The sequence below is a fragment of the Paramacrobiotus metropolitanus genome, unplaced genomic scaffold (assembly GCF_019649055.1).
Source record: "Paramacrobiotus metropolitanus isolate TYO unplaced genomic scaffold, Prichtersi_v1.0 Parri_scaffold0000045, whole genome shotgun sequence".
NCBI lineage: Eukaryota > Metazoa > Tardigrada > Eutardigrada > Parachela > Macrobiotidae > Paramacrobiotus > Paramacrobiotus metropolitanus.
In genome coordinates, this window is record NW_026570265.1 from 222147 (window position 1) to 246258 (window position 24112).

The 24112-nt window shown below is 41.6% G+C and overlaps 7 protein-coding genes across 8 annotated transcripts; 3 read left to right on the top strand and 4 right to left on the bottom strand.

Annotated features, from left to right (window-relative positions):
* Positions 1-14: 14 nt before the first annotated feature.
* On the top strand, positions 15-3887 carry LOC129591226 (transcription initiation factor TFIID subunit 3-like). Its single transcript, XM_055486800.1, has 5 exons — positions 15-470; positions 545-1001; positions 1579-2722; positions 2794-2882; positions 3045-3887. Exons 1-5 carry the CDS (start codon positions 257-259, stop codon positions 3685-3687), a joined length of 2547 nt encoding a protein of 848 aa, XP_055342775.1. The 5' UTR covers positions 15-256; the 3' UTR covers positions 3688-3887.
* A 2-nt stretch (positions 3888-3889) lies between these two features.
* Positions 3890-8565, bottom strand: LOC129591225 (RNA polymerase-associated protein CTR9 homolog). Its single transcript, XM_055486799.1, has 5 exons — positions 7725-8565; positions 6729-7392; positions 5919-6612; positions 4871-5632; positions 3890-4622 (listed from the first exon to the last, which is right to left on the bottom strand). Exons 1-5 carry the CDS (start codon positions 8402-8404, stop codon positions 4039-4041), a joined length of 3384 nt encoding a protein of 1127 aa, XP_055342774.1. The 5' UTR covers positions 8405-8565; the 3' UTR covers positions 3890-4038.
* A 227-nt stretch (positions 8566-8792) lies between these two features.
* On the top strand, positions 8793-12308 carry LOC129591206 (nuclear pore complex protein Nup93-like). Its single transcript, XM_055486776.1, has 7 exons — positions 8793-9181; positions 9291-9439; positions 9536-9802; positions 9896-11352; positions 11506-11674; positions 11733-11939; positions 12005-12308. Exons 1-7 carry the CDS (start codon positions 8959-8961, stop codon positions 12122-12124), a joined length of 2592 nt encoding a protein of 863 aa, XP_055342751.1. The 5' UTR covers positions 8793-8958; the 3' UTR covers positions 12125-12308.
* A 463-nt stretch (positions 12309-12771) lies between these two features.
* On the bottom strand, positions 12772-15982 carry LOC129591207 (sorbitol dehydrogenase-like). Its single transcript, XM_055486777.1, has 11 exons — positions 15675-15982; positions 15568-15601; positions 15145-15199; positions 14798-14832; positions 14641-14715; positions 14383-14542; positions 13966-14084; positions 13803-13868; positions 13543-13718; positions 13200-13321; positions 12772-13136 (listed from the first exon to the last, which is right to left on the bottom strand). Exons 1-11 carry the CDS (start codon positions 15735-15737, stop codon positions 12974-12976), a joined length of 1068 nt encoding a protein of 355 aa, XP_055342752.1. The 5' UTR covers positions 15738-15982; the 3' UTR covers positions 12772-12973.
* An 802-nt stretch (positions 15983-16784) lies between these two features.
* Positions 16785-19058, bottom strand: LOC129591208 (mitochondrial inner membrane protease ATP23 homolog). The gene is made up of 6 exons (XM_055486778.1): positions 18452-19058; positions 18279-18360; positions 17915-18049; positions 17601-17690; positions 17384-17542; positions 16785-17188 (listed from the first exon to the last, which is right to left on the bottom strand). Exons 1-6 carry the CDS (start codon positions 18772-18774, stop codon positions 17150-17152), a joined length of 828 nt encoding a protein of 275 aa, XP_055342753.1. The 5' UTR covers positions 18775-19058; the 3' UTR covers positions 16785-17149.
* A 145-nt stretch (positions 19059-19203) lies between these two features.
* LOC129591211 (39S ribosomal protein S18a, mitochondrial-like) lies at positions 19204-20385 on the top strand. Its single transcript, XM_055486781.1, has 2 exons — positions 19204-19722; positions 19861-20385. Exons 1-2 carry the CDS (start codon positions 19513-19515, stop codon positions 20146-20148), a joined length of 498 nt encoding a protein of 165 aa, XP_055342756.1. The 5' UTR covers positions 19204-19512; the 3' UTR covers positions 20149-20385.
* LOC129591210 (nischarin-like) lies at positions 20327-23623 on the bottom strand. Of its 2 annotated transcripts, XM_055486780.1 has the most exons (11): positions 23414-23623; positions 23001-23157; positions 22831-22914; positions 22637-22758; positions 22353-22410; positions 21984-22193; positions 21814-21909; positions 21349-21570; positions 21095-21290; positions 20819-21006; positions 20327-20700 (listed from the first exon to the last, which is right to left on the bottom strand). In XM_055486780.1, exons 2-11 carry the CDS (start codon positions 23091-23093, stop codon positions 20527-20529), a joined length of 1443 nt encoding a protein of 480 aa, XP_055342755.1. In that variant the 5' UTR covers positions 23094-23157; positions 23414-23623; the 3' UTR covers positions 20327-20526. The 2 variants fall into 2 exon arrangements, with proteins under 2 accessions (XP_055342755.1, XP_055342754.1); XM_055486779.1 differs by having other exon boundaries at positions 20328-20700; positions 23001-23623.
* Between the last annotated feature and the right edge of the window lie 489 nt (positions 23624-24112).

Genomic DNA, 24112 nt, shown 5'->3' on the forward strand with positions numbered 1-24112 from the left:
CACGAGTTAGTTTCAGTGCTGCCGTTTAATTTAAATTCTGGGTTTCCAATTTTATTTTGTTATTCAATTATCACTCGTATCCTCATGGATAGTTTAATTCTCTTGGTTAGATGACGATTGTAAAGAATTTTGCTCGATAGCGTATGAGGTCGATATTCCAGTGATGTATAATGATAGACAACGTTCTCACTCGCCGTAGTGCGTATAGGCATCGTTAATCGTTTGACTTCAGACTTTTGAGACCTGTTGTATAAGGATGGTGCCTGATACAAACTTGACGGAAGATGCTACATCCCAACAACCGGAGTCGTTGGATTTTCGCTCCGGTATCTTGCGCACGGTAATCGCGCAGCAATGTGTGGCCGTGGGTTGGCATTCCATCAGCGAGTCCAGTCTGGCTGCGCTGACAGACATCATGGATCGCTATCTAAAGCAGTTCTCCCAGAGAATCGCTGCCTTTACTCATTTGGGTGAGTGCAAAGCACAGACAGCATCCCATTAGCATCGCATAACAGGATAGCTAAACGAGTTTGCTCTGGTACAGCGGAGCGCACGGAGCCCGAAGTGGGTGACTTTCGTTTGGCTCTCAGCGACATTGAACCGTGTGTGTCGCTGAAGAATCTGCGCAGTTTCTGCGTCAGTCTAGCTGATGATCCCCTGGAGATCGCGATTGACATGGTGCGGGGGAATACACCAGATCTTGCAAAAAGCGAACCACAGGAGAAAATGGCGAATGCTGTTGTGGAGAATGGGGAAAAATCGCACGGTACGGACGAACGCGATTCGTCTTCTTCCATCGTTCGTCCAGAGTGGATGGACGATGATATCCTCTTTCCGCCAGTGGAACCTCTCCAGCGAGTAGAGGAGGCCGAGAAAACTACGAAGGAAGAGCAGCTTGTTACAGCTGGCGTTCCGGACGTGGTTATCATAGCTGACGAAGAGGAAGATCTTGAGGAGCCTGTGGCTACGAGCACGCTTAACGCTGCTGGCAGAGTTTCTCCGTAAGTTTTTATGCGATAAAATGAATCGGCAGTTTATCTGTTCGGCTTTATCTTGCCGTTTTCACGAGGTTTCCATACTCCTTGCTAAGATTATTAACACGGTGCAATTCAACGTCTCAGTAATTTTGGGAAATTATCCGTACGATTCTGTGGGATGGTGAGATCAGTCCCTCATATTCCCGTTTCAGTTATTATTATGCGTTTGCTTATTTATTCTAGCTGCACTTGTTAACTATCGGTTAAACTTGGGCCTTTTCTATGTATTTTTAAAAGTTATTCCAGTGATCGCAGATCTGGGCTTACCTTTTTTATCGGCTGTTGCTTTTTATTCCTCTAATTGTGAAACATAGTAGGACGTACGCCACTTACTGGCGTACGTAGTGGCGTACGTAGGACCTGCTAGTACTTACTTTGTAGTTGAGTTGTGTAGTACGAACACTTTTTCAGCTTTTCTTGTTTTTGCCTTTTCGCAGTGATTTAAGCATTTGTGTGACTTTTCGTTACCCCATTTGTAAAGTTTATCTCAATTCAGTTCAGGGTGTCCATTGTCCAGTAACCGTGTTTTTGTGTTTGGCAGATCTAAACTCGTTCCGTCGACTCAAACGGCTTGGCCTCGCTCGCTAAAATCAGTATCGTTTGTTAACGGGGCATTGGTTTACCCTCAAGATTACGCGCTTCCTTTGGCACGTTTGCCGGCTTCTACACCGAAAAAGATTAAGCACGACTCTGGAACTTCGGTTACAATAAAGAAGAAGAAGGATTCGAGCAAAGTGAAACAGGAGAAAATTAGTGTTGATGAAACCATTAAAATTCACAAAAAAACCAAAATTCCAAAACCTGTGGAGCCGACGCCACCGGAAGTTAACGCTCCTTGTGTGGATGATCTAAAAATCAAAATCAGGCCACCAAAACCTAAAAAAACAAAGCCGGAAATAAAACCTTTTATAGACGTGAAACCAGTGGCGGACATGCCGAAATCACCACCGGTTGTTGTGCAATTACCAGTCGCACCCAAGGAACCGGAATATACCCACCCGTTTCTGCAACCTGCAAAAGTGGCTTCTCCACCGCCGCCTAAGGTAATGCTGAAGCTGAAGTCAGTCCCAGTTCTGATCAATAAAAAAGACAAGGATGTGAGAAAAGACCAGCGGGTAGCTGAAGTTGACGAGAAGAGGCGAGGAATTGAACTGCCGCAAAAAGTGGATAAAAGCAAGAAACGGAAACCGGATGGTGAAGACACGGAACGCGACCGACCATCAAAGCATAAAAAACTAACGGATACCATAGATTATCTACACGATAAACAGCAGCGAACACAGGAATCGACAGCGGTCAGCGTGATTGTCCAAAACCGCAGACCATCCGTTATTGCTCCGACCATGGCGTCGCCAGCTCCCTTCACTCCCAAGAAAGTGAAGAAAGAAGAACAATACGATCCTATAGTGGAACAACAGGCCCAGATGGAGCGTCACGAAGCCAGAATGCGTCAGAAAGCCGAAGAGCGGTACCGGCTGGAACAGGAAGATATCCGGAAGAAGGAAGAACAATACTTGTTAGAGCAGGATCGAATGTTAGCTGAGAAACGAGCCAAGAAAGCCGAGGCGAATAAGGCTAGGGATGCGGAACTGCTCTGGAATCGGAGAGAATCTGATCAGCCTGTTGAAACCGGCGTGGGAAAAGAAAAGAAGCGCGGAAAGCCGCAAGGAGTAATTCCTGCTGAGGTATGTTTCTGTGATAATAACTTTACACTTTTTGTTAGTACACGTTAGGATTACCGCTTTTGTTTTTTTAGCGTGACCATAAGGAATCCAGAAAGGAAACAGCGTTGCATCCGCCATTACCTAAAATCACTTTAAAGATGAACAGCGGAAAGGATATTCAGTAAGCCTTCTTTGTAATATGGGCATTCTGCAATAATAACAATGTCCATATTAGCTAGCAATGATTGGTTTTTATTACTCCGTTACTATTGTATTACAGATTAAAATGGTGTCTGTTAATGCGCTTTGCAATGGGAACTTTACCTTGGTGTCTGTCCTTTAGGGTAATCAAATCGTCAAATCCACCACCATCCCAGCCTTTAAGTGCCCCTCTGTCCGTTCCCCGCTTGCCAACTCAGACATTGTTTGACAACACATCCACGCCTAATCTCAGTCTTCCCGAAAATCTCTCCTTTAATCCTCCCGTTTATCCTTCGACTTCCACGGTGACGGCTACTACCGCTCCTCTGGATTTATCCATGAAGCCATCCAAGAAGCCGTCTCTTCCTCCATCTTCGAAACCATTGCCGACGGTCAGCGTTGTAGAGACCAAACCTGCAAAGCTGACTATCTCACAAACTCCACCATCCAAACCCATTAAAGCAGTATTACCCATGGTGCAGACTCCCGTCGTACAGCCGAAGAAACATGAAGAACCAAGTAAACCGTTGCCTCCTCCGCCTCCGCCATCTTTCGTAGAAACAGACGTTCTGCTGCCTGAAGGGGACCAAAAAGTCTGGATTTGTCCATCTTGTGGCAAGCCTGATGACGGCAGCCCCATGGTAGGATGTGACGATTGCGATGACTGGTTCCATTGGACGTGTGTCGGTCTGCTGTCGGAGCCAACGGTGGAGAAGTGGTACTGTCCGCGTTGTCTCAATAGGAGGACCAGTAAGAAAAACAGTAAAAAGAGCCGAAGACACTGAATTTTCTGTGGAAAGATTCGTGTATTTAATGTTGTATGATATCTCTGTATTTGAATTTTTATTTTTTCTAATGTTGTCGTTATGTTCTGGGTGTTGTATTGTAGTGACTGATGTATATGTTTCTGTTTGGTGTTCAGAAAAATTGCAGATTAGCATGTACAGTTGAGACGTGCTAAACGATAAAACGCGAGTACAGTCCAGTCCGGCTGTGTTTAGTTCTCTTTTAAAATTTATTAACAATCAACAACTAAAACCATTGTTTAGACAATAAATCAGTCAATGTTACCGGTAACGAGTTCTGGCAACCCAGTAGTTAATTTTGAACTAAAATCGAACTGTACACATGAAAGACTAAGCTGTCGATAACCTTTTACGTGATGAATCTTCACATTCACTGATAAACCGTTTCAGTTTATCGTCGCTCTCAGGAGGCAGTGGTCGCTTATCAACGGTGGTCAAAGCTCTCTGATTCTGATTACCAACCACCCGGCTTCTTAGAACCTTACCGCTCTTCTGACGCCGTGAATTGTCATCACTGGGTGGTGTATCAGAGCTGACCTGTTTACTACTAATCACCATACTGGATGTGCTAATCTCTTCTTCCGTTGATACCGTTAATTTTTCGAAGTTTGCCTTCACTGGTGCGCTGGGTGGAGCAGCTCCAGTAGTCACAGGACGCTGTAATAGGACCGGCGACCGAGGGCGTCTAAAAGTGTTACGATCGCGCCGAAAAGAAATGCCATACTCTTCAGTACGTCCCGCTTTTCGTCGGCTCTGACGAAGAGCTGCTACGTTTTCTTCGTCACTTGAAATGGTGCACTTTTCAATTTCCAATTCTCTCCGCTTACGATCAGCAACCTTGCGCTGGCGTCGTGTAAGAACGTCCACAGCTCGATGGCGTTTTCGTTGTGGTTCCACTTCTGCCTCCGGAGCAACTGCAAAAAAGTTTCCTCGATAAATTCAGAGTGAAACGACAGAGTCAGACTAAATATTTTAACTGTCTATTTCATTTCAGTTTGAAATTTTTTGGTATTTTGATAAATTTTCTTATTACCTACAGATTTTCTTATTGCCCCCAAAACAGTTGACCTCATTCAGAATTAAAGAACTTCGTACATTTTACGACACGATTACGGAACGTGAGGATAGTTTCGATAACATCGCAAGCGATTTTCAAACTTACTGTTTAAAATTTCTTCGTTTTCCTCTGAAAATGGGCTATCCAGCTTCGCAAATCCGGAGCTCCGCTTCTTGTTAATTTCGTTGTTTTTCGATTTCCCACTATCAAATGTGGGAAGATCATGCAGTGCTCCGTGTAACTGCCAGGGAGAATCTTCACCAATTGGATCAGTGGTCAGTATATTCGGAAGTGACATAGTTTTCGGGTGAACAATATCGGATGAACGACATTCTAACTCGACTTCAAGGGCTTTTGTGAGATGTCCTCCACTTTGATTAACGTAATCTTTACATGATTCCAGTGCTCTATTAATCTGGAATCCACTGACAAGCTTGTCGAGATCGTTCTGTACCAGCAAAAGCTTTAGCTTGTTTTGGGAATACTTTAACCAGTCGATTGCTTTGCAAACATCTGCGAAGGACGACGCTTTATCTTTGAGAAGTCCAACTGCAAAGTGTTTATGAACTATCGCCAAATTGTACTGAGCGAGCGTGCATTCGGGATTCAGGTGGCATAACAGCTGAAGCATCCCGGAAGCTTCTGTCCAGTTTTTATCTAGACAAAAAGCCCGTGCAGTGAGTAGCAACAGATCCGGATTCAGACTGGAGTCGATGGATGCCATGCGAGCTTTCCTGTATGATTCCACTGCTTTTAAATATTCTCTCTGCTCACAATAAGAATGCCCCATATTAATGAGAAAATCAACGGTATTGGGGCAATCTTTGACGACAACGGCCAACATTTCCGAAGCTGCCCGTGCGAATCCTGTTAAAATTATTCGACTTCAAATATGGCGGATAAACTATCAACTCAATTTACAACCTGGCTAACTTTGCTGGTAAACAACATGTGTAATAAAATAAAATGACAAACGAGATACAGGCGCTTCGATTAACAAACGCTTCGGTAATCGTGCAAAACTCACAATCACATAAGTTGAACTAGAAAAATCACTTCAGCAGTAAGCCAGTAACATGTCAAGCAATTTCAATTATTTCAAAAATCTTACAACAATCATAAACAATCAATCATCAATTATTTTAAAGCTTACCAGTTTTGCTCAGAACGGATGCCAATCCATTTACCGCATAAACGTTTGATGGATCGATAACCAAAACTTGGCGAAAGAGAGCAAAGGCTTTCTCAGCGAACACTTTCCGATCTTTAGGGACATTTCCTTCTTCCTGCAATAGCGCCAAGTAATAATTCCCGTATTCCAAAAGAAAGTATGTATCCGTTTTAGACAGTGGATTTTTGAAAAGTTCATCCAATAAAGCTCCGGCTTCCACAAAATTTTGCTCCGTGAGGTAAGTCTGAGCACAGAATATCTGAGCGCTTAGTTTATCAGGTTCGATGGCCGAAGCGGCGTTAAACCACTCCCGTGCTTCTTCCGGGTTGCCTTCCTGTACCGCGATGCGACCTAGCTGCAGGTAACAATCATACTCCAACAAAAGAGAGCTCAACGCAGTTTCATAACAGCAGGCAGCATCATACAATCTTCCCATCCGCTGATACAGGACAGCTTCATTAAACTTCAAAATCATAGTGATCGCGTTGCAGTCCGACAACTCTTCCACAAAATTACCACTAAGTAATTCTTTCGCCAAAATTAAATACTGTTCGCTCTCAGTAAAATTTCCCATGGTGGTGCACAAGGCAGAAAGATTGACATACATATTAATGGGAACCTTGTCACGATTTTGGCAAACGTCCAGAGCTTGTTTATAATAATGAAGCGAAAGTTCCTAAATAAGAAAAACATGTCAATTTCATTAGCAAGCAAATCATAAAGCGTCTCCAATGAATACAGAGGCAAGGTCTACATTTTGTATAATATGTTTTTAGTCATGTCTGTTCTTACATTATCTCTTGACTCGTAAATCTCTGCCAGCTGTATGAGGGTATCAAAATCGGGGGATTGATCAAGGATAGTCTGGAGGCAGTCCTGGGCTTTCCTTTCGTTCTCTGGCAATTTACTCTTCCGGTAAAGTCCTACCAAAATTTTCATTACAGACGGATGTTTATACTGGGCATATATGGTCTCGAAACAACGGATCGCCTTATTAACATCATTTTGTTCCAAATAAATCTGCCCCAATCCACACTGTGGAAGAATGTAATCAGTTCCCCCGAATTCCAACGCCAAAGAATAATATCTTGCAGCTTTCTCGAGTAACTTCGCACCCTGCAGGGTTTTGGCCGTGCAAAACAACATATCAGCCACACCATGCTTTCCTGCTGCAATATTTCGTAAAAAGAGCAATAGAGAAGGGAAAAAGTCCGGCTCCTGATGGCCATTATTCAACAGCTCCGACACAACAGAATCACTCGGATCTAGATGATGGGCTTTGGAAATAAAGTGCCAGGCTTTATCCAAGCTATCGTCGTCGTCCTCAATCAAATAACAATAAGCAATCCCCACTAATGCCCCCAAGCAATCATTGTCCAAGTCTAAAGCTCTCTGGTATGCTAGCAATGCTTTATTACGCGATCTTAACTTGGTGTGGCAGTGACCGATAGCCATCCTAGGAAGTGAAATTACAAAATTCACGCGTTAAGTACTGAAAGCAGAAGCTGTACGAGTATTCGTACGTTTAAATTTTAAAAAGTCGCCATCGAGCCCAAGCTAAAGTGTGCATTTTATAACATAAACATTATATTATCTTTTAGCTTAGGTTAGTCAGCTTATGCAGCAATGTATAAAATTAAAAACCATCAGACTGAGCTTATGTGCTTTAATACATAGCAGTTAAACAAAATTATTATACTGCTCTTCTAATTAATTATCGAAACCCAAAAACGTTGAAAGCTTTATGAAATTAGATTCAATTTAAACCGATATCTATGTTTAACTTACCGCAGCTCAGCTCCACAGTATCGGGGATTAACAGCCAGAATTTTCTTTAAGTCTGCCAAACTTTGCTCATAATTTCTGCCTTTGAATGCGATCACTGCTCTTTCCGCAGTAGTAACAATGCTGTTTCTATCTGTTTCACTCATGGACCTCCGAAATCGTTGCGATAGTCCATTTGCTCCAGGTTCACTCACAATGAAGCGATTCAATTTTCTCTGAAATATCTCCACATTTTGAGCAATAATTTCTGGCGTTATTGTATCACTGGTACTGGCCATATCGTAGCAGGACGAACGATAGTGGCTAGCCAATAAGCCAACACATAAGTCCTGATCATAAAATGCCCCGACATAGTTTCTATCTCCCACAGCAAGAGCTTGTTCCAGCAATTTGCAAAAGAGGTCCCGTTCCCCTTGTTGCAAAGATCGCAGTGCCAAGTCCACGAAAATCTCCAGTCGTGGATACGATTGCTGGGAATCATCTTTTGAACAGGTGGACGAAGAGTGCTTGCTGTCATTCAGAGATAGGGAACAAAGAATAGATGACAAGTCTCCGTAAGGAAGATTCAAAGACAACTTCCTCAAAGACTGACGACGATCATCTATGTCGGAAATCCGCGAAAGTCGACAGGGGTTGTCGCTTTCGGACCGTGAACGAATGCGGGCACCCTTCACTCGCCACATGCCACTGAACTCATTTACTGAACGCTTGCATTCAAGTTGTTTCCCTCATTATACAGTATCCAAATTCAAAACATTCGTCCAAGTTTTTTGAATGTACAAAAACGAATAAATTATAAATTTATTAGTACTGAGTGTACTAATCTAATGAAAAAAGTCGTATGTCTTCGTATGGCCGATTGCATAAATAGATTTCGAAGCAGCAATACGTAACCACCCAAAGCAGCTTCATTAAAGCAACCGTTTGGGGGGCGGATGGAATTTAAGAACTGGTGGTAATAGCGCACCGCTCAAGCAGACAACTAGATTATCGATTCAAATTAACATGTCTGATCACTTTACGGGCTGTCATAGAGTCTCACTTTTATGTTGTCTTTTAGCTGCCGTAGAAATCCAATGGTCACTGTCACATGCTCACATCAAAACATTTTTTACTCGTACCTGACTTGGCTAACCTTACTTATCTTTTTAAACTTGTTAGTTTTCTAAGTAAAAAATTTTCCACTTCGGGTAAATTCTCATTGAAGTGGATTCACTGTGCGTAGGTGTGGAGGAGAATGGAAAGACCTGGAGAGCTGAAAGTGGAGGCGTTTGGTTCTCCAGTCTCACCAGAAAAGACATTTTTCAGAATGGCGGACGATTTATCACCCTCTCGCTTAAACTACTTTAGTGATTCCATTTCTAATCCGGATTATCGTAGTATTCTGAAGAAAATGAGCGAAATCGGCTTGCCGACGTCTGCCTCAACCTTGATGAACGACAATTCTTCGCGAGTTGCAAGTAAGCACAGTAGAAAAATGTCTGTTTTCAGTTGTGTGCATCCTGCGTACAAGTGGTATTCCTACTCCAGAGTATCGTGTTCCCATAGTCTTAAGTCTGGGCTTAACAGATTCCTACTTGGAAGCTGCTGGACGGGTTTTGCAGAGCGGGGAGGACAGTCGGCCTGTAGAATACCAACGCTTGCATGAAGAACGTAGTGGCCGTTTAGCGGGAACATTGGCATCGGTTGGTTATGAACAACATCCCGAAACCTTGAAGGTCTGTACACTTATATGAGTTATATCCATATCTGGGGTTTGTCTGTTCAAATTTCTGTTTTTTCTCTCTGTCGATAAGCCCTAGTTTAAATTCCAGGATTTTGTGGATAAACGACGCCAGGAGCATTGGAATGCACTAATTGAATCCGAAAACGGTTCATATGAAGAAGCTAAAAAGGCGCGCTTGTACTCGTTTTCCGACCCGGAATGGGAACTGTTTAAAGAGGAAGCCGTTCGTGCTTACGCGGCTGCCGGCAACGGTGGCATGGTGGAACTGCTGCGGGATCAGCGACTGCATTCAGGAAGAGGTCTTGGCCTTGGTGATAGAGTTTTGACCAGTGTAGAGAAGCTGTATGCTCAAGTGGTAAGAAATACGTTTATTCCGCTGCTGGAGAGTTGCGAATTTTTTTCTATTGTGTATTTGGGACTGTGATCAGCCGTGGTTCATAATTTGCAGTTGCGGCATCATAATGATGAATTGCTCAAGTTGCGTTTACCCCTTGGAAATGTTGGGCAAAAGTTTTATGATGCTATCGAAAGAATCCACGACAAGAAAATAACCGAGCTTTGGCGTATTTTTGTCTCGTTAATTCCATCCGATTCCCAAGATAAGCTGCGGCATTCTGCGCTAGCGTTTCGGTCATCTCCTAAATTTGCGGAAGACTTCGTTAGCCGCGCGCGAAAATATTTGGAGCAGTCCGCGTACGATATGGCGGTGGAGCGAGTTCGAAGTCCAGTTAATAATTTGAATGCCACATCTGGTGATGGAACGAACCTTATTGTGGCATATACGAAAGCGCAGTTGAGCAATAACCGAATTCATATGGAAAACCTTGGACCGAAAGTTCACGGTTTACCGATCTGGGCATTAATATTTTACGCTTTGCGGCTTGGATCTTTGAACGCAGCGGTAACTCTCTGCAAGCAGGGTGATGAATTAGTTCGATCCTTTGCTAGATTTCTTGTGGAGTATGCTCGAAATCAGGGTCAACTTTTGACTGCTAGCCAACAGGAACTGCAGAATATTTATTATGGAAATGCTTCATCATTTTCTGACGACGTTTACAAACGGGCAGTTTATGCTATTGTGGCACAGTGTGATGTTGACGACGAATTTGGAGGTACACTGAACTCGGTGGGTGACTGGTTGTGGGTGCACATCACTAGAATGGAGCCGTTGGAAAATGCAGGAAATGGTTTCACTCTACAGCAGCTTCAGCAAAAAGTAAAATTACGCTTTCCTGCTCAGAAAACCGACGATGTGGAGGCTTTCGTTGCTTTCCTTTTATCTGGTCAGTTCGAGATGGCTATGGGTCGGTTATTCCAGAATCTTGCATACCGATGTCACGCTGTACATATGACTATCGCGCTAAAATGCGAGAACATGCTAGTGACTGCAAAAGAACCAGCTATTGGAACTATTGTGATAGAAACACCGGAAAGTGTAGCGATGGATTTGGCCAATATGATCAGAATTTTCGTCGCGGATTTCCGTTTAAATTGTCCGGATGTTGCTTTGGAGTATTTTTATTTACTGTCCGATACTCCAGCTGTACGCTCCACTCATTTCGGCCACGAATTCAACAGTTTATTTGAATTTTGTGTTTACAAATTGGCAAAAGAAACTAACAGCTACCAGGCAATTTTTGGATCTGGGAAGTTGCCTGACGGGAGTGTAAGGCTGGGCTTAGCAGACAGATTTATTCCTGATCCCCGACATTTGATGGGTGTAGTGGCCGAAGATTTCGTCGAAGATGGCCGCTTAAAAGAAGCTGTAGAATTATTCCAGATGGCTGGTCGCTATTCGATGTTGTTCAGGGCGCTAACTGAAGCAATTTCGTCGGAAATCTTGCTCCCAACAACGCCTGGTCACCGTAACTCTTTAACGGAACTGGCATTTGGGTGCGCTGAAAGGTTTGTCAGTTTTTCTTCAACAATTCATTCAAAAATTGTGGGATCTTATTTGTCACTGAAGAGTTAAAGTAACTGAACTTTTATATGCGCGCGTTATAATCAGTCTTTTCGGAAAATTTAGTTCGAAAACTGATTCAACAATTTCGATTCCAGGTTGAAAACGTACGGTGAACAGGACGATACGTATGCTCGAAATTTTTTTCTCATCTTGGATCTCCTTACTTTTCTGGGCTTCGTTAGTTCTGGTGATTACAAAAAGGCTGTGCTTCTGATGGAAAAACTCAAGTTGTTGCCCCTGGTAGTCGAAATGGTTGAAAATGCGGTAAGTTTTAATTGACATAGAATTATTGTGCTTTTTTCATATTTGTGCTACTTTTTAGGTTGCAGTCTTTACGGATGACCTGTTACCGGCGGTCCAGGCATGCATACCATTGGTGACTCTTCGCACCATGGAATCGTTTGTGCAGTGTTATTTAGTAGAGAAAGAACGAATTCTGGATTCTCGGTTAGGCGCGGATGTAGGAGCGCCTTTGAAAACTGCAAACTTGTTCGTTTCTGGCGCTCGTTTAAGTGATGACCTCATAAAGGTATGGAAGTTGGGTTTCTTATCCAGACAAAATTTCCTAAATGTTAAAAAATATTTTTGCCTTAGGTGCAAAATGGATTTCGAAAGCAGAGCAGGGCTTTGTTAGAGTACGCAAATCGCATTCCGTCTCAACATCTGCCAAATCTCGTGGAATTGATGGCGAAACTGGACGCAATGATCGCATGAAAAGTTTGCCCACTTTGCTGATTGAAATTTGGGCTGTTACTGTGTTTTGCCATTTTTTGTCAGATTTAAATAAGCTGCTGATCACTAATAATCGTTGCATTAGAGCGTTTTTATTTCCAGTGTTCTGTACACACAGTAACTGAATTTCAGTTCTCTCAGCGGATGATTAAAGTCACTATTGTGGTTGATGTGTCTTTGACTGAATTATCAGTAAGGCATGTTACGGCATGGCATTCTCAAGAACCAAAATTAAAAGATACGTATTACACACTAAACGAAACAATTATACGCTACCTTCTCAGTTCTCATTGTAGTTTGTGATGTAGATGAATTTTCGAAGTATGTAACACCTCGAGGCACCAGCGGTAGAAGCGTCAATTAACTTGTTGCAGATGCTCTTCCGTATCTGCCTTGAGCAATCATACTTCATGCTCACAGTAGTTTTCGCGTAATCAAGATTTTATCATGTTTACAGCATTAAGTCGTTCCGGGGTGAACAAATTACTGCCCTGTCGAGAACATTATTCATAATGCGGAGCAAAAGAATTGTCCACAAGTGGAGCAAATAAATCTTTTAAAGTTTTAGTACGTACCTATATGTTCTTAAAGAAAACAAAATATGATAAATTTGAAATATTTATGGCTGTTTCCTGCATTTTTAATTTCTTCTCCTCGATCTCACGTACAGCTCAGGGCGCAGATCCCCGCATACCTCTGCATTCCGAAATACCAAGCAGAATATTTAATACTAACGTGCGCCATGTCATTTGTGGCCCGGGACTCATCAGTTAGAGTAAGCTATGGAAGTAAGTAACTTTCTTAGACATACTGAGAGATAACAGCGAGATTTTACTGGTTTCGGCTGCAATCAATCATGACCTTGATCGCGCCACCGGCACCAGTGCGTGCCGTTTCGAATGCTTCCAAGGTTTGTTCCAGTGAATAGCGATGCGTTACCAGCGGCTTCACATTTACGCGGCCTGAAGCCACCATTTCAAGTGCCGCAGGGTAGCTAAAGAAAAAGTCAGATTTCGAAAAAAATACACATGGTAGCCAGTTCAACTAATAAGCTTACCAGTTTACATAGCGAAATACACCGCGGATGTCAACTTCGCGGCAAAGTGCATCCATTATCGGCAATTTACTTTCAGGGGCACCCATACCGACAAGCACAACACATCCTCCAGATTTAGTAGCCTAAAAAGAAAGTGCACCAGGTGTATACATATAATGGCCGCGGGTAATCGGTAGGAAAAATTACTTAACACACATAGTAGCGAAATGCATGCAGATGCTGACATAGCGAATGCCAACACACATAGGGAAAACTGGATTGGTCAAGTTATAGTCGCTTCTACACACAAGGTATAGTCGTACAGCAAACTGAAAAAACTGCACCTACATATTTTCAAACTTACAAATATTGCCAATGTTGTGCTAGTTTCGGCGCCGCTGCATTCTATCGTACAGTCTACTGGACGCCCCAGAAATTCAGCTATCGTTGCCGCAGTGGTTTTAGCATCCTTTCCCGACACATTGATTGTTAAGTCAGCGCCCAAGTCTTTCGCTACTTTCAGCCGGTCATCGGATATATCTGAAGTGTTTTGTGTTTGTTTTGTTAGGACACTGCGTCGTCATTTGTACATTCAAAATTCTTAGCGCCACAAATGCCGCTTACCAGTTACAACAACCCGGGAAGCACCCATTGCACGCGCAGACACCAAGTTCACCAGTCCAATGGGACCTGCAATGCCGGCAATAATTTATACCTGAAAGTGGCGCTGAATTTTGCCGTAATTAGGCGAATTTTATGGTTCTTATCAGGTCCACTATTTTATTACCTGCGCCACAAACAAGGACATAATTTCCCAAGACGATGCCAGCTCGTCGGCAGGCATGAACAGCCACGCTTAGCGGCTCCAGCAGTGCACCCTCTTCCAACGAAACGTGATCTGGCAACCTATTCGAAACAATATCATACTCGTATTAACGGATTCAACAATAAATTGACTACCGTATTTTAGCAGTTAATGACCCTTCCAGATTTAGAAGCCCTCCCGAAATAAAGACCGCTTCGAGGGTTTTATTTGCAGTGCTCCCCCTTTTAGAAGCTGTTTTCCTTGTAATAAAGACCTCATGCAAAACCTTACGAAAAAACAGTGATCCCGGATTTAACTGGTAAAATACGGCATTTACCGAGATATCTTTATATTAAACTACCGGTAAGCTGATGATCAGTATATCTAAAGGAAATTTACTTGTAACAAAAATCAGCGGCATGAACATAATAGCGCGTCAAGGTGCCGTGGTAAGGCGGTGTGGCGCAAAACGTGATATGGGGACACAGATTATATCTCCCTTCTTTGCAATATTCGCATCTGCGACACGGCACACCCGGCTCGATAGCCACGCGGTCACCTAAAAGCAAAAAACCAGTGATACTGTAGAAGTTTTCAACTACATTTAATTAGCCTGCAAATTTTTGTCAGTGACAGTCAAGAAGTGCAGTGGCTTACCTTGTTTTAAGTGGGTAACTTTATCACCCACAGCGGAAATGACACCGCTGGTTTCATGTCCCAAGACCATAGGCGCTACAACCGTTTTTATCGTAAAATTAAGGTCCAGTTAAAATCGCATCAGTTTCCTCGGTTTACACGATGAATAAGAGCTCACCTTTTACGACAAAATCTCCGATGCATCCTCTTTGCCTGCGGTGGAAACGATTAAGAGAATATTAATGCAAGTCATGCATATTGCCGGAAGACAAGTTAATAAAAGTACTTATGGAAAACGAAAGGAAAACTGAATGACAGCTGATTATTTTTCATATGCATAATTGCGTATTCGTATTTTAGAAGCCGCAGTGCGTGGTTTCCGTATGATTATGGAAGTATATCACTAAATACACGAGCATACAACTAAAAAATCAAAACGCCGAGCTGGCGTGGTTGATTTCCAATTAATCGCTAACTAGTGCCACAAACGTTCAGTTTTTATTAATACTCGTATGTTCCACTGACCAGTAATGCACATCCGAACCACAAATGCCCACTTTCTGAATGGCAACTTGCACCTCTGTAAGTGTAATGCATATGCACTGTTATATGGCACATCACTTCCGACAAAGCAAAACAATACGCACTACGGACTATCGCTACTGCAGGTTTTTACTGCGCTTTTGCAAACGATGATTTTTATTTTATATTATATTTAATTTTCATTTTATCTCGTGCAATTTTATACGAACCAAACGATAGTTACCTGTACTTTGCACTGGTTACACTACAAAGCTGTAAGTGTCAATTCGGTAGGATTTGGTAATACAATAATTTACGTAGCGAGTGACACCGAATGGATTGCAAAGAATGCGTAGTATGTACATCATAGACTCATAGTGCATAATAAGCTCAGTTTTGTAATCAATAACGTTAACTAATGATTACCGTGTGGTCCAGGTTGGGGAATGGGACGCTCCTCCTAAATACGAAGAAAATTAAAGATAATAAGAGTCGTCATATGCGCGCGATCCATCAGAGATGCAAAATTTTACCAAGCGTAAATTTTTGATCGAATAAAGCACCGCCGATAAATTCGTATCCGGGGATGACGGCATATTTATAACTCTTTAAGAAATCACGCTTTGTTTGGTAGGTGCTACAAATAAGTGATGAAAAGGATCCAAGTACGAAATAAGGAAGAAGCCAGATATCCAGCCGGAGCTCCAAAGACCGAAGTAAACAGTGAACGCAGTAAGCGCAGTGATGGAACAGGAAACCAGCGAAAGTGCAACTGACAACTTATTTTATACTTCATAAACTTTAAATTGCATACTGAGAACGCACTGAAGCAACAGCTGATACAACACCTTATGGGCTTCCAGGGCTTGTAAAAATGCATTCGACGCTAGCTGCGGACTGCGGTTAATGGTTTACCGGCCGGTTCTGCATATGTGATAATGTGATATCGATTGCTCAATCTTTGTCGCCGGTCCGGAGGCACGTTAAAGTATATGATGAACAAGTTCTGCTTTACAATAAATACAACGACCATTGTAATAAAAATAAATACCAACTAAAATAATATACCTTCATAATTATTATTACTTACTTGAGGCTACTTCATGGCACACAAGTACTGTACACATTTAACCGCAATAATTACGTACTAAGAAGTAAGAAGTACTTACGTTAATTATGCGCCATGCCTACTGGCTACTTGTTATAATTATGAAAATCTTACGATTTATAAGTATTTCAAGCATTATTAATTTTCAAGCGTATAAAACAGTACAATACACTGTGCAAACTGCAAATATGGTGGTGTAGAACTGTACAGTACTGCGAAAAAGCTCAAACAAAGTACTTACTGGTTGTACAATATTTACTCGCAAGTCGTACAAGTACTGTACTGATTTTTACAACAAGTCAATATAAATACTATATAAAGTCGAAGTACTTAAGTAAGCCTTCGATCAGCTATTGTGCAGGTAAAAGAGTTCAAAATTCTTCTGGCAGAAAAAATACCTCCACACAGTGTCAACAAGCTAAAGAAGTGACTGCAGACAATTCGAATATTATTAATTTACAGGAATAAGTACAAAAGCAGTGTGAATTGCAGAGCTTTTATTCGTTTTAGAGACCATTAATTTTACAGATACATCTCGACTGCGTTTAGTTTTTAATTACTTAACATTGCGCGAAGCAAATTGTAAGTCACTTTTGATTGCTCACTTTGCTGACCGTGCCCAAACACCCGATACACGAACCTCGCAACTCGCAAACATAAGGACTTCGTAAAAAAAAACACCAAACAGTACCTATAACTGCGAGAAAAAGACGGTATCAACTCCAACATACACAGCAAAATCACCGGCACCTTACAAACAACCGTTTAATAACTGCCGTTATGATCTAAAACAAGGTCCAAACTGAATTAAAAAAAGCCCGCCAGCGCGACCGCCGTAATTCCTGCTTCCAGATTTTCGGCACCATTGTTCAGGCTGACTGCTAATCCACACTTCCATAATTAGTCCGCATATCCATAATAAAAGCGTTCATAGTAAGCCTACAATCAAAAGTGGCTCAATAAGCCTAATTAAAATTAATTAGTTATGTGTTCGTCCGCCAAAATCGGAACAAGACGACTAAAATCTTTCTGTCACAGGCCTATATCTGTAGCTGATGACTGATGGTCATTATGCCGACATCATGGTGACCATCAGTTCCGCTCCGGTTTTTAACGATAGAAGTTAGGTAGTACCTTATCAAAATCTCTAGAATTCCGTCTGGGTATTCTGCCGAACGGTTCGAGATCTTTATAACACTTCGGAAACACCTTTTCCACGGCTGCTAAGGCTATTTCTAAAGGGATGCCTTTGGAATTCATGACGGACTCCGTGGCGCGTATTTTTACGCATTCCTGTACAATGGAAAGTGATGTTATGTTCATAGCAAAAAACTATGTTCATAATACCAACTTGATGCTGATTTTTATAACGCCACGGCGAAGCCGCGCCCTGGAACATGGCACTGAGAAATGAACAGTGCGTAATTGCCGATGCACGAATCTGCAATCCAATATCCGGAAATTAGTATTATTCGCACTTTTTCAATGTCGCACTTTTCGAGCAATGCGCGCTTTCGTTTACTTTGATTTTACGCGTTCAATGCGGCATTTATATTTCATATCGTGAATTAAACTCATATTCAATTTATTGCAGCCAACAACTTAAAAATAAAAAGGAAAGCTAACAATAAGGCATGACTCGTTGTCTGTTAGCTGGTCACTAACTTCGGTGCAGGCAAGATGTTCAATGTTGTCAAAATCAACTTTGGCTCGACAGGCATCGAAAGCGTGGATTAATTCATGAGCGAGGACGGAAGTCACTTTCCCTTGTGTTGTGCAATTATTCTGGCAAACCACAATCTGCAAACCTAAACCGCTCATTACACATGCCCACCGGAAAAGATTACTTACCAACTACCAAGAATAAGCTGTGCACAGTTAAACTTATGGTTAAACGTAGTCATAAACTGTTTAAGCGCACTTTGATTTCATATAATTATCTTTATTGTTAGCTCTAATAATAATCTAATTTGTGAGAGTCCTGGACTGCAAAACAAGTAACAGCACTCCAGTACGACATGCGACTCACCACTTTATTCTTAGGATCAAATCCTCCGGCAGTGTAGCCTTCGCAATGTTCGCAAAGAAAATTTCTTGATAACTTCAGTTCGCTACGAAGAGAGCATTTCGAACAATTCCGCAACTACAGTACTGGCGCTATGTTGAACAGCTGATTGTCAATTTGTCACACGCCATGCATACCATCCAAAACTCTTCATCGCATCGACCAACAACTTCACCGGCGCACTACTCTCCAGAACTTTTCTGATGTTGTTTTCGCACTTAATTTGTTGGTAATCCTGTTTTCCGAAACCTATAGCGGTGTCGTACCACCCAGGTTTGTAGCGCTGGCCCGAAACATGTTCTGGAAACAAATCCAATCCACTTTTCTCCCTAGGGACATCAGATGCATCTGGTTCAGGAATTTTCTGCGCTTGATCTTCTCCTTTAGAAGTTGCCGGCTTTGTTTGCTTCGTCTGTTGAAAGCCCAAAAGCTGCTCCAAATCATCCGCCGGCGCGGCCATCTCTTCGAAAATGACGACAAGTTTTAAAATCTAAGGCCTAAGCAGGCTAAGCTATCGTTAAAGCAGCCGATGCAAAAATTTTGGCAACTTTCCGCAGTACCGGGGATACTAGGCTTTGGTGCCGTTTGCAATTCAGTGTTCTAGCTGATTTGCGTTAAAAAAATGTAAAACCGTAAAAAACATGACTCTGAATCCAAAATAAAGAATTTATTCTGATTATAAATTATGATTATGAAAGCGAAAACGAAACTGCGACATCCTTGCTTTCGCAATTGCTTTGCAAATATTAATAAGACCGGCCAATAGAGCGGCAGCTATGTGATCTGATCTGTGACGGCGTTTACCACCTGCGACTGCATTCAACTGAACAGTGGCACTATGGCTGCATATTTAATATGAAAAACCACCACAAGTACGAGTGCTCGTACTGATAACTGATGGAAAATTTTGTCAAGCAAGTAAGTGCATACGGGAAACAGGAGAAGTTTTGAAATATTTTCGAATGTTTGTTGGTTTTTCAATGATAATGGTCATCAGGTTATGTGGGAAGCGACTTATAAGTAAATAACGGTTCAAAATAGCGGTAGTACGCATGCTCTTGCACGCTCCATATTCTTTGCTACAACTGCATAGTACAGTAACGCATTGGAGTTTCTCAACATCTCCTATCTGCCGTGATTCAATTAGTACGGAATCCAAGCCTGTTGATTTGGTCCTTTTCCTGGTATTTTTGCGAGCATGTTTTCAATAGCAGCTGTTTGCACCCGTGCTATCCGAACGGGTCAGACTATGACGTGCAGTCTGCCGAAACGAATACAGGATAGCTGGCGTTACTTTTCGGTTACTCCTTGTCACTCGGTAATGGAGATCCGGGAAACCAAAAAGGAAGGGGAAACCGAGATTGAAGGTGTATTAGTGGATCATTTTACGGATAGTGTCCAACTGAAGGTATGTCTGCCGCCTGTGCGAAAGGCGGTTGTATAATTTGTATTATTGCTCTTCGTAATAGATCGAACTTTCCAGTAAAGACCTCAACATTAATTTTTCAGGTTGTGACTGCTTGTCATTACTTTGCTTGTTGTTTAGGCGGATAATAAGACCGGCTGCTGTTGCTTGTGCAATCTCAACTTGGACTTGAAATATCACGACGTTCTAATAATCAGCCAATTCCTTCATCCCACACGCGGCACGATGCTACCTCGAAGAGTTACTGGTCTTTGTTACGAGCAGCAGAGACTTGTTGACACATTGGCTTATCAGGCTGGAAAAGCCGGCCTGTTGAAAAAAGTTTTCTTGAAATCGCGGGGAACGAAGATGATTATGCCTAAGAAACCTGGTCATTCTCTGCCAAGGCACTATAATTCGTGGAACTAGAGCGAATGCAATTGGAGATCGGTTAGTCATGTCCAGCTAAATGCAGTAGTATTGAGAAACTACTGGATGGGCATTAAATTGTAGATACGGTTACTGGTTAGTGGTTGCAATTAATCTGTCCAAATGACCCATAAAAGTGAAGATGTTAACGTCTATGGTATGGAAAGGATTGACATCGAAGTACCACAAAGGTTCCATCGATTTATTTTCGAAGTTTTTTTCGGCAATAAAAATCGTGTAATACATAAGTACAATTTACAAGTTCAAACCATATCTTATCACCGGGTGTCGACAATACAAAAGACGTGGTCCATTCAAGGATAATAAATCCTGAGTATGGCACTTTGAAAAATAAAATTTCAGATCAAAAAGTGGAAATCATGTCGGTGCAGAGGTAGCAGCACCTTGTCCGGGGGAACCATTATAACTAGACTGCGACTCGGTATTCCTTTTCCGAATTTGGGCAGCGGCTGTTTGAGTTTTCTTCAGGGCCAGCCGAATATTGACTCTACTAACTTCCTGCATTCCGGCAGGTGTTCCATCGAGTACCATCTGGAAAACGGAATACATTATTCCCAGTTAAACTCAAGCTAATGAAATTAAATAATGTTCACACTTCACATAACATGCGCGATGCGGAACAGTTGCCACAATCACACATTATAATTACTTCGGATGCTCGTGATCCAAAACATGCAAGAATTCTGACTCTGTAATCCACGACTAGGGTTATGGGGTTTGAAGCGAGAATAAGACGAATCAAACAAGGAAGATTCCTCAAATGTTCAATCTCATCCAGAGAAGAAACCTCGTTGTCGCTCAGATCCAAATCTTCCAAAGAATATAATTTTGCCAAGCCTAAAACCGGCAAATTAAGAAAAAGCACTTATATAACCCAGGCAGCAACAGCAGAATTTCCCTTGTATTTCTCCTAATATGCGCCCACCTTTTAAAGTTTGCAGCTGATTCCCAGACAAAGTTATTTTCTGAATATTTCCAAGCTTTGCATGCATGTTATCAAGAATCGACAAATAATTCCTGGCCAATCCCAACTTCCGAAGGTTATGTAAATGATGCAAATGATCCAGTGTCCGAAGTTGATTATTGGATAAATCCAAACTTTCCACGTTAACCAACAATTTCTGCATAAACCAACTTAAATACATCAGAAACAAAATTAACAAGCCAATATCAACTTACAATCGATTTGTCCAACTTTTCAATACGATTCTGGCTTAGGTCAGCGCTGACCAGTTTATTCCAACATAAACAAGAAGGAAGTTCTTCTTCGGTGTGCCATCCATCAGCATCACGAAGAAAAAATAACGACAATGACTGTAGGGTGCGATGTATTCGTAGCTTTTTTACAGTGTTCCGTAAGTTCTCCAAGCCCGTAATCTGGGAAGGTCTCAGTTGGTCCAACTGCAAGATAAAAAACAAATGCCGAGGATAATGTCACAGCTGACAGACAGAAGTGCACAATTCTTAAATGTGGCATAAGGAATTCTCAAATTTGACATAACGAAAATAGAAAAAGGTTCATGAGAAATTAATTAGGCAAAAATTCAAAAAATACGCTACATACAAACTTCAGCAAGTTACGGTATTCTAATTTACGAGTAGAACAACGAAGTTATTCTACTTTGGGTCAGTAGGGCGACTTACCATCAAATCCTCAGCTGATTTAAAAATCATCAGCTCAATCGGCAACTGATTTTCCACGATGTTAGATGCCGCAAGCAGACCATCATTACCCAAAATCTTAAAAAAATTACCAACGTATTACTTTTGACCTGCTAATACTGGCGCAATCAGATAGAACGAAAATACCGTACCCTCACGGTTTTCATCCGATAAATGTAATCCAGTAAATGTCCAAAATCTCGAGTTCTGTCTTTAGATTCGCACACAGGCTCAGGCAGTTGAAGTCTCTTATTAATGGCATGGATTTGTATCGGCGTAAAAACGAGTTCATCACGTGTGGAATTGGAATCAACGACACTGCAAATCTTCCTGGACAGCTCTTCCGTAATGAAGTGAATTTCCTGAAATACATATTTATAAAAATACGATATCTCAATTCTTCTCTTCTGAATGTGGACAGGTAATCGGAAATACCACTTTGCTGAACCTAAAACGCTGAAGTCATGAACATATCTAAAGAAATTAATTCACTATTGATTAGCTCAATGTTGGAAGCTCACATATAAGTGCATGTCCAAAAACTCCGCCAAGGCTCTGGGAAACGATCTCAAATGATGCCTGAAAAAATTTAGAAACTTGATGGACTTGATGGTTTTATGAATTCTCATACTGCCTCATAAAATGTAATTTATACGTTACTGCTGGCGTTATACAAATCAAACGTATATACCCGTAAAAGTATTATGGAATAAAAATAAACGTGTAAATCAGTACATCAAACGCTAAATTGCATATACTGTAACAGTGCTCCCACTGCAAACTGGATGGAGTCTTAGTCTCTCACCATAATCTAAGTAGGTAAACCTCCAAATCCACCTGTCGCTTCTTGAGAAACGCTTCATTTTTTACTCCGAAAATGTTCTTAGCTGGTAGCAATCCCTGATCAATTTTAAACTGAATGACCAACTGCAAATACAAAGCAACATGATTCCACGATTTATTATGCTTTAGCCAAGTACTTCAAAGGATCACTAATACCTGTGAGTGTAAAGTGCTGAACTCACTGTAACGCCGCTTACAGGTCCAGTAGAAAGGCGTCAAAGTGATTTGAATTTCATAAAACTAACAAGAAAACCTTTGTTATCCTAAGAAAAATCTAAAAACCATGTGGCACATAAAGAAAACAACTCAAAAAAGCAGAACCTTACAACATGTCCAGCATCGTCAGCGACATAATGGTTAATTCTCAATATCTGACTGATATTGATATTTTCTGGTCTTTGCCAATCCACGAAGGCCATGACTTCCTCGAAATACGAAGAAACGAAAACCAACTGAGTTTTCGATTTCGCAAAATGAAATCATCTGGATTTAGGCATAAAACGATATTGCAAAATAGTGCAAAATTAAAATTAGCTTTACGGAAAACATTTGAAGCCACAGTCACTAGGCTCACTACGATCAGTACGATGCACTAACAATCACACGAACCATGCTGAGGCACTCTCAGCTTGAGTCAGACGACAAAAACGAATCAATAAAATTTAAGAGAGAGCAAGAAAGAATACTGGGCGAAGGTAAACGATAATAACAATAACCATAATCTCGTTTTGCAACTTGCCTGATGCCTGGTTTAAAACGTTCGCTAATGCCAATGGGCAATGGCATTAAGGTGTTCGACACGAATGCTCAGTTCACTTCCATTATTAATTTTCGTTTGTTCTGACTGTACGTATTGGGACAAAAAGGATTTTTTGTTTTGGCAGAATTACTGGCATCGACATTGGATATGTTTTCAATAAGTACTGTACTCGTTCATGGTACATTATAGTGTACGGTCTGTACCAATGAGCAATGAATTTCGATTTATCTTTTACCGGTTAGCGAATCAATTACACTAGAATAAAATGCCTCAGAATTAACATGCCAGAATCAAGCCGGTCATGCTAACACTAAAAACACAAAAAACGCTTAGCTGAGCAGCATTAGTAATAACCAAGTTACAAATGACTACTCGTAGTCATAGCATTATGTATTCGGCAAACATGGAAGTGATGCCGGGGATAAAAAATGGCACGGGCGGATTTTGTGTAGAGTGGGCCGGTAGATGCCAACAGGAATGTTAATGATTATGTAATTGCAGTGTTCCCGCAGTTGACAAATGCTAGAACTACGTGGTACTCGTACATCCAGAGGGGTCACTCAGACTCACTCTACATTCTGCAAGTGCATGCTTGAAAGCAACCCTACCTCACCTGTCTTTACAAACATACTAGTACTAGTAGCAGTTATTATAATAGTACTCGTATTTTATCGAATA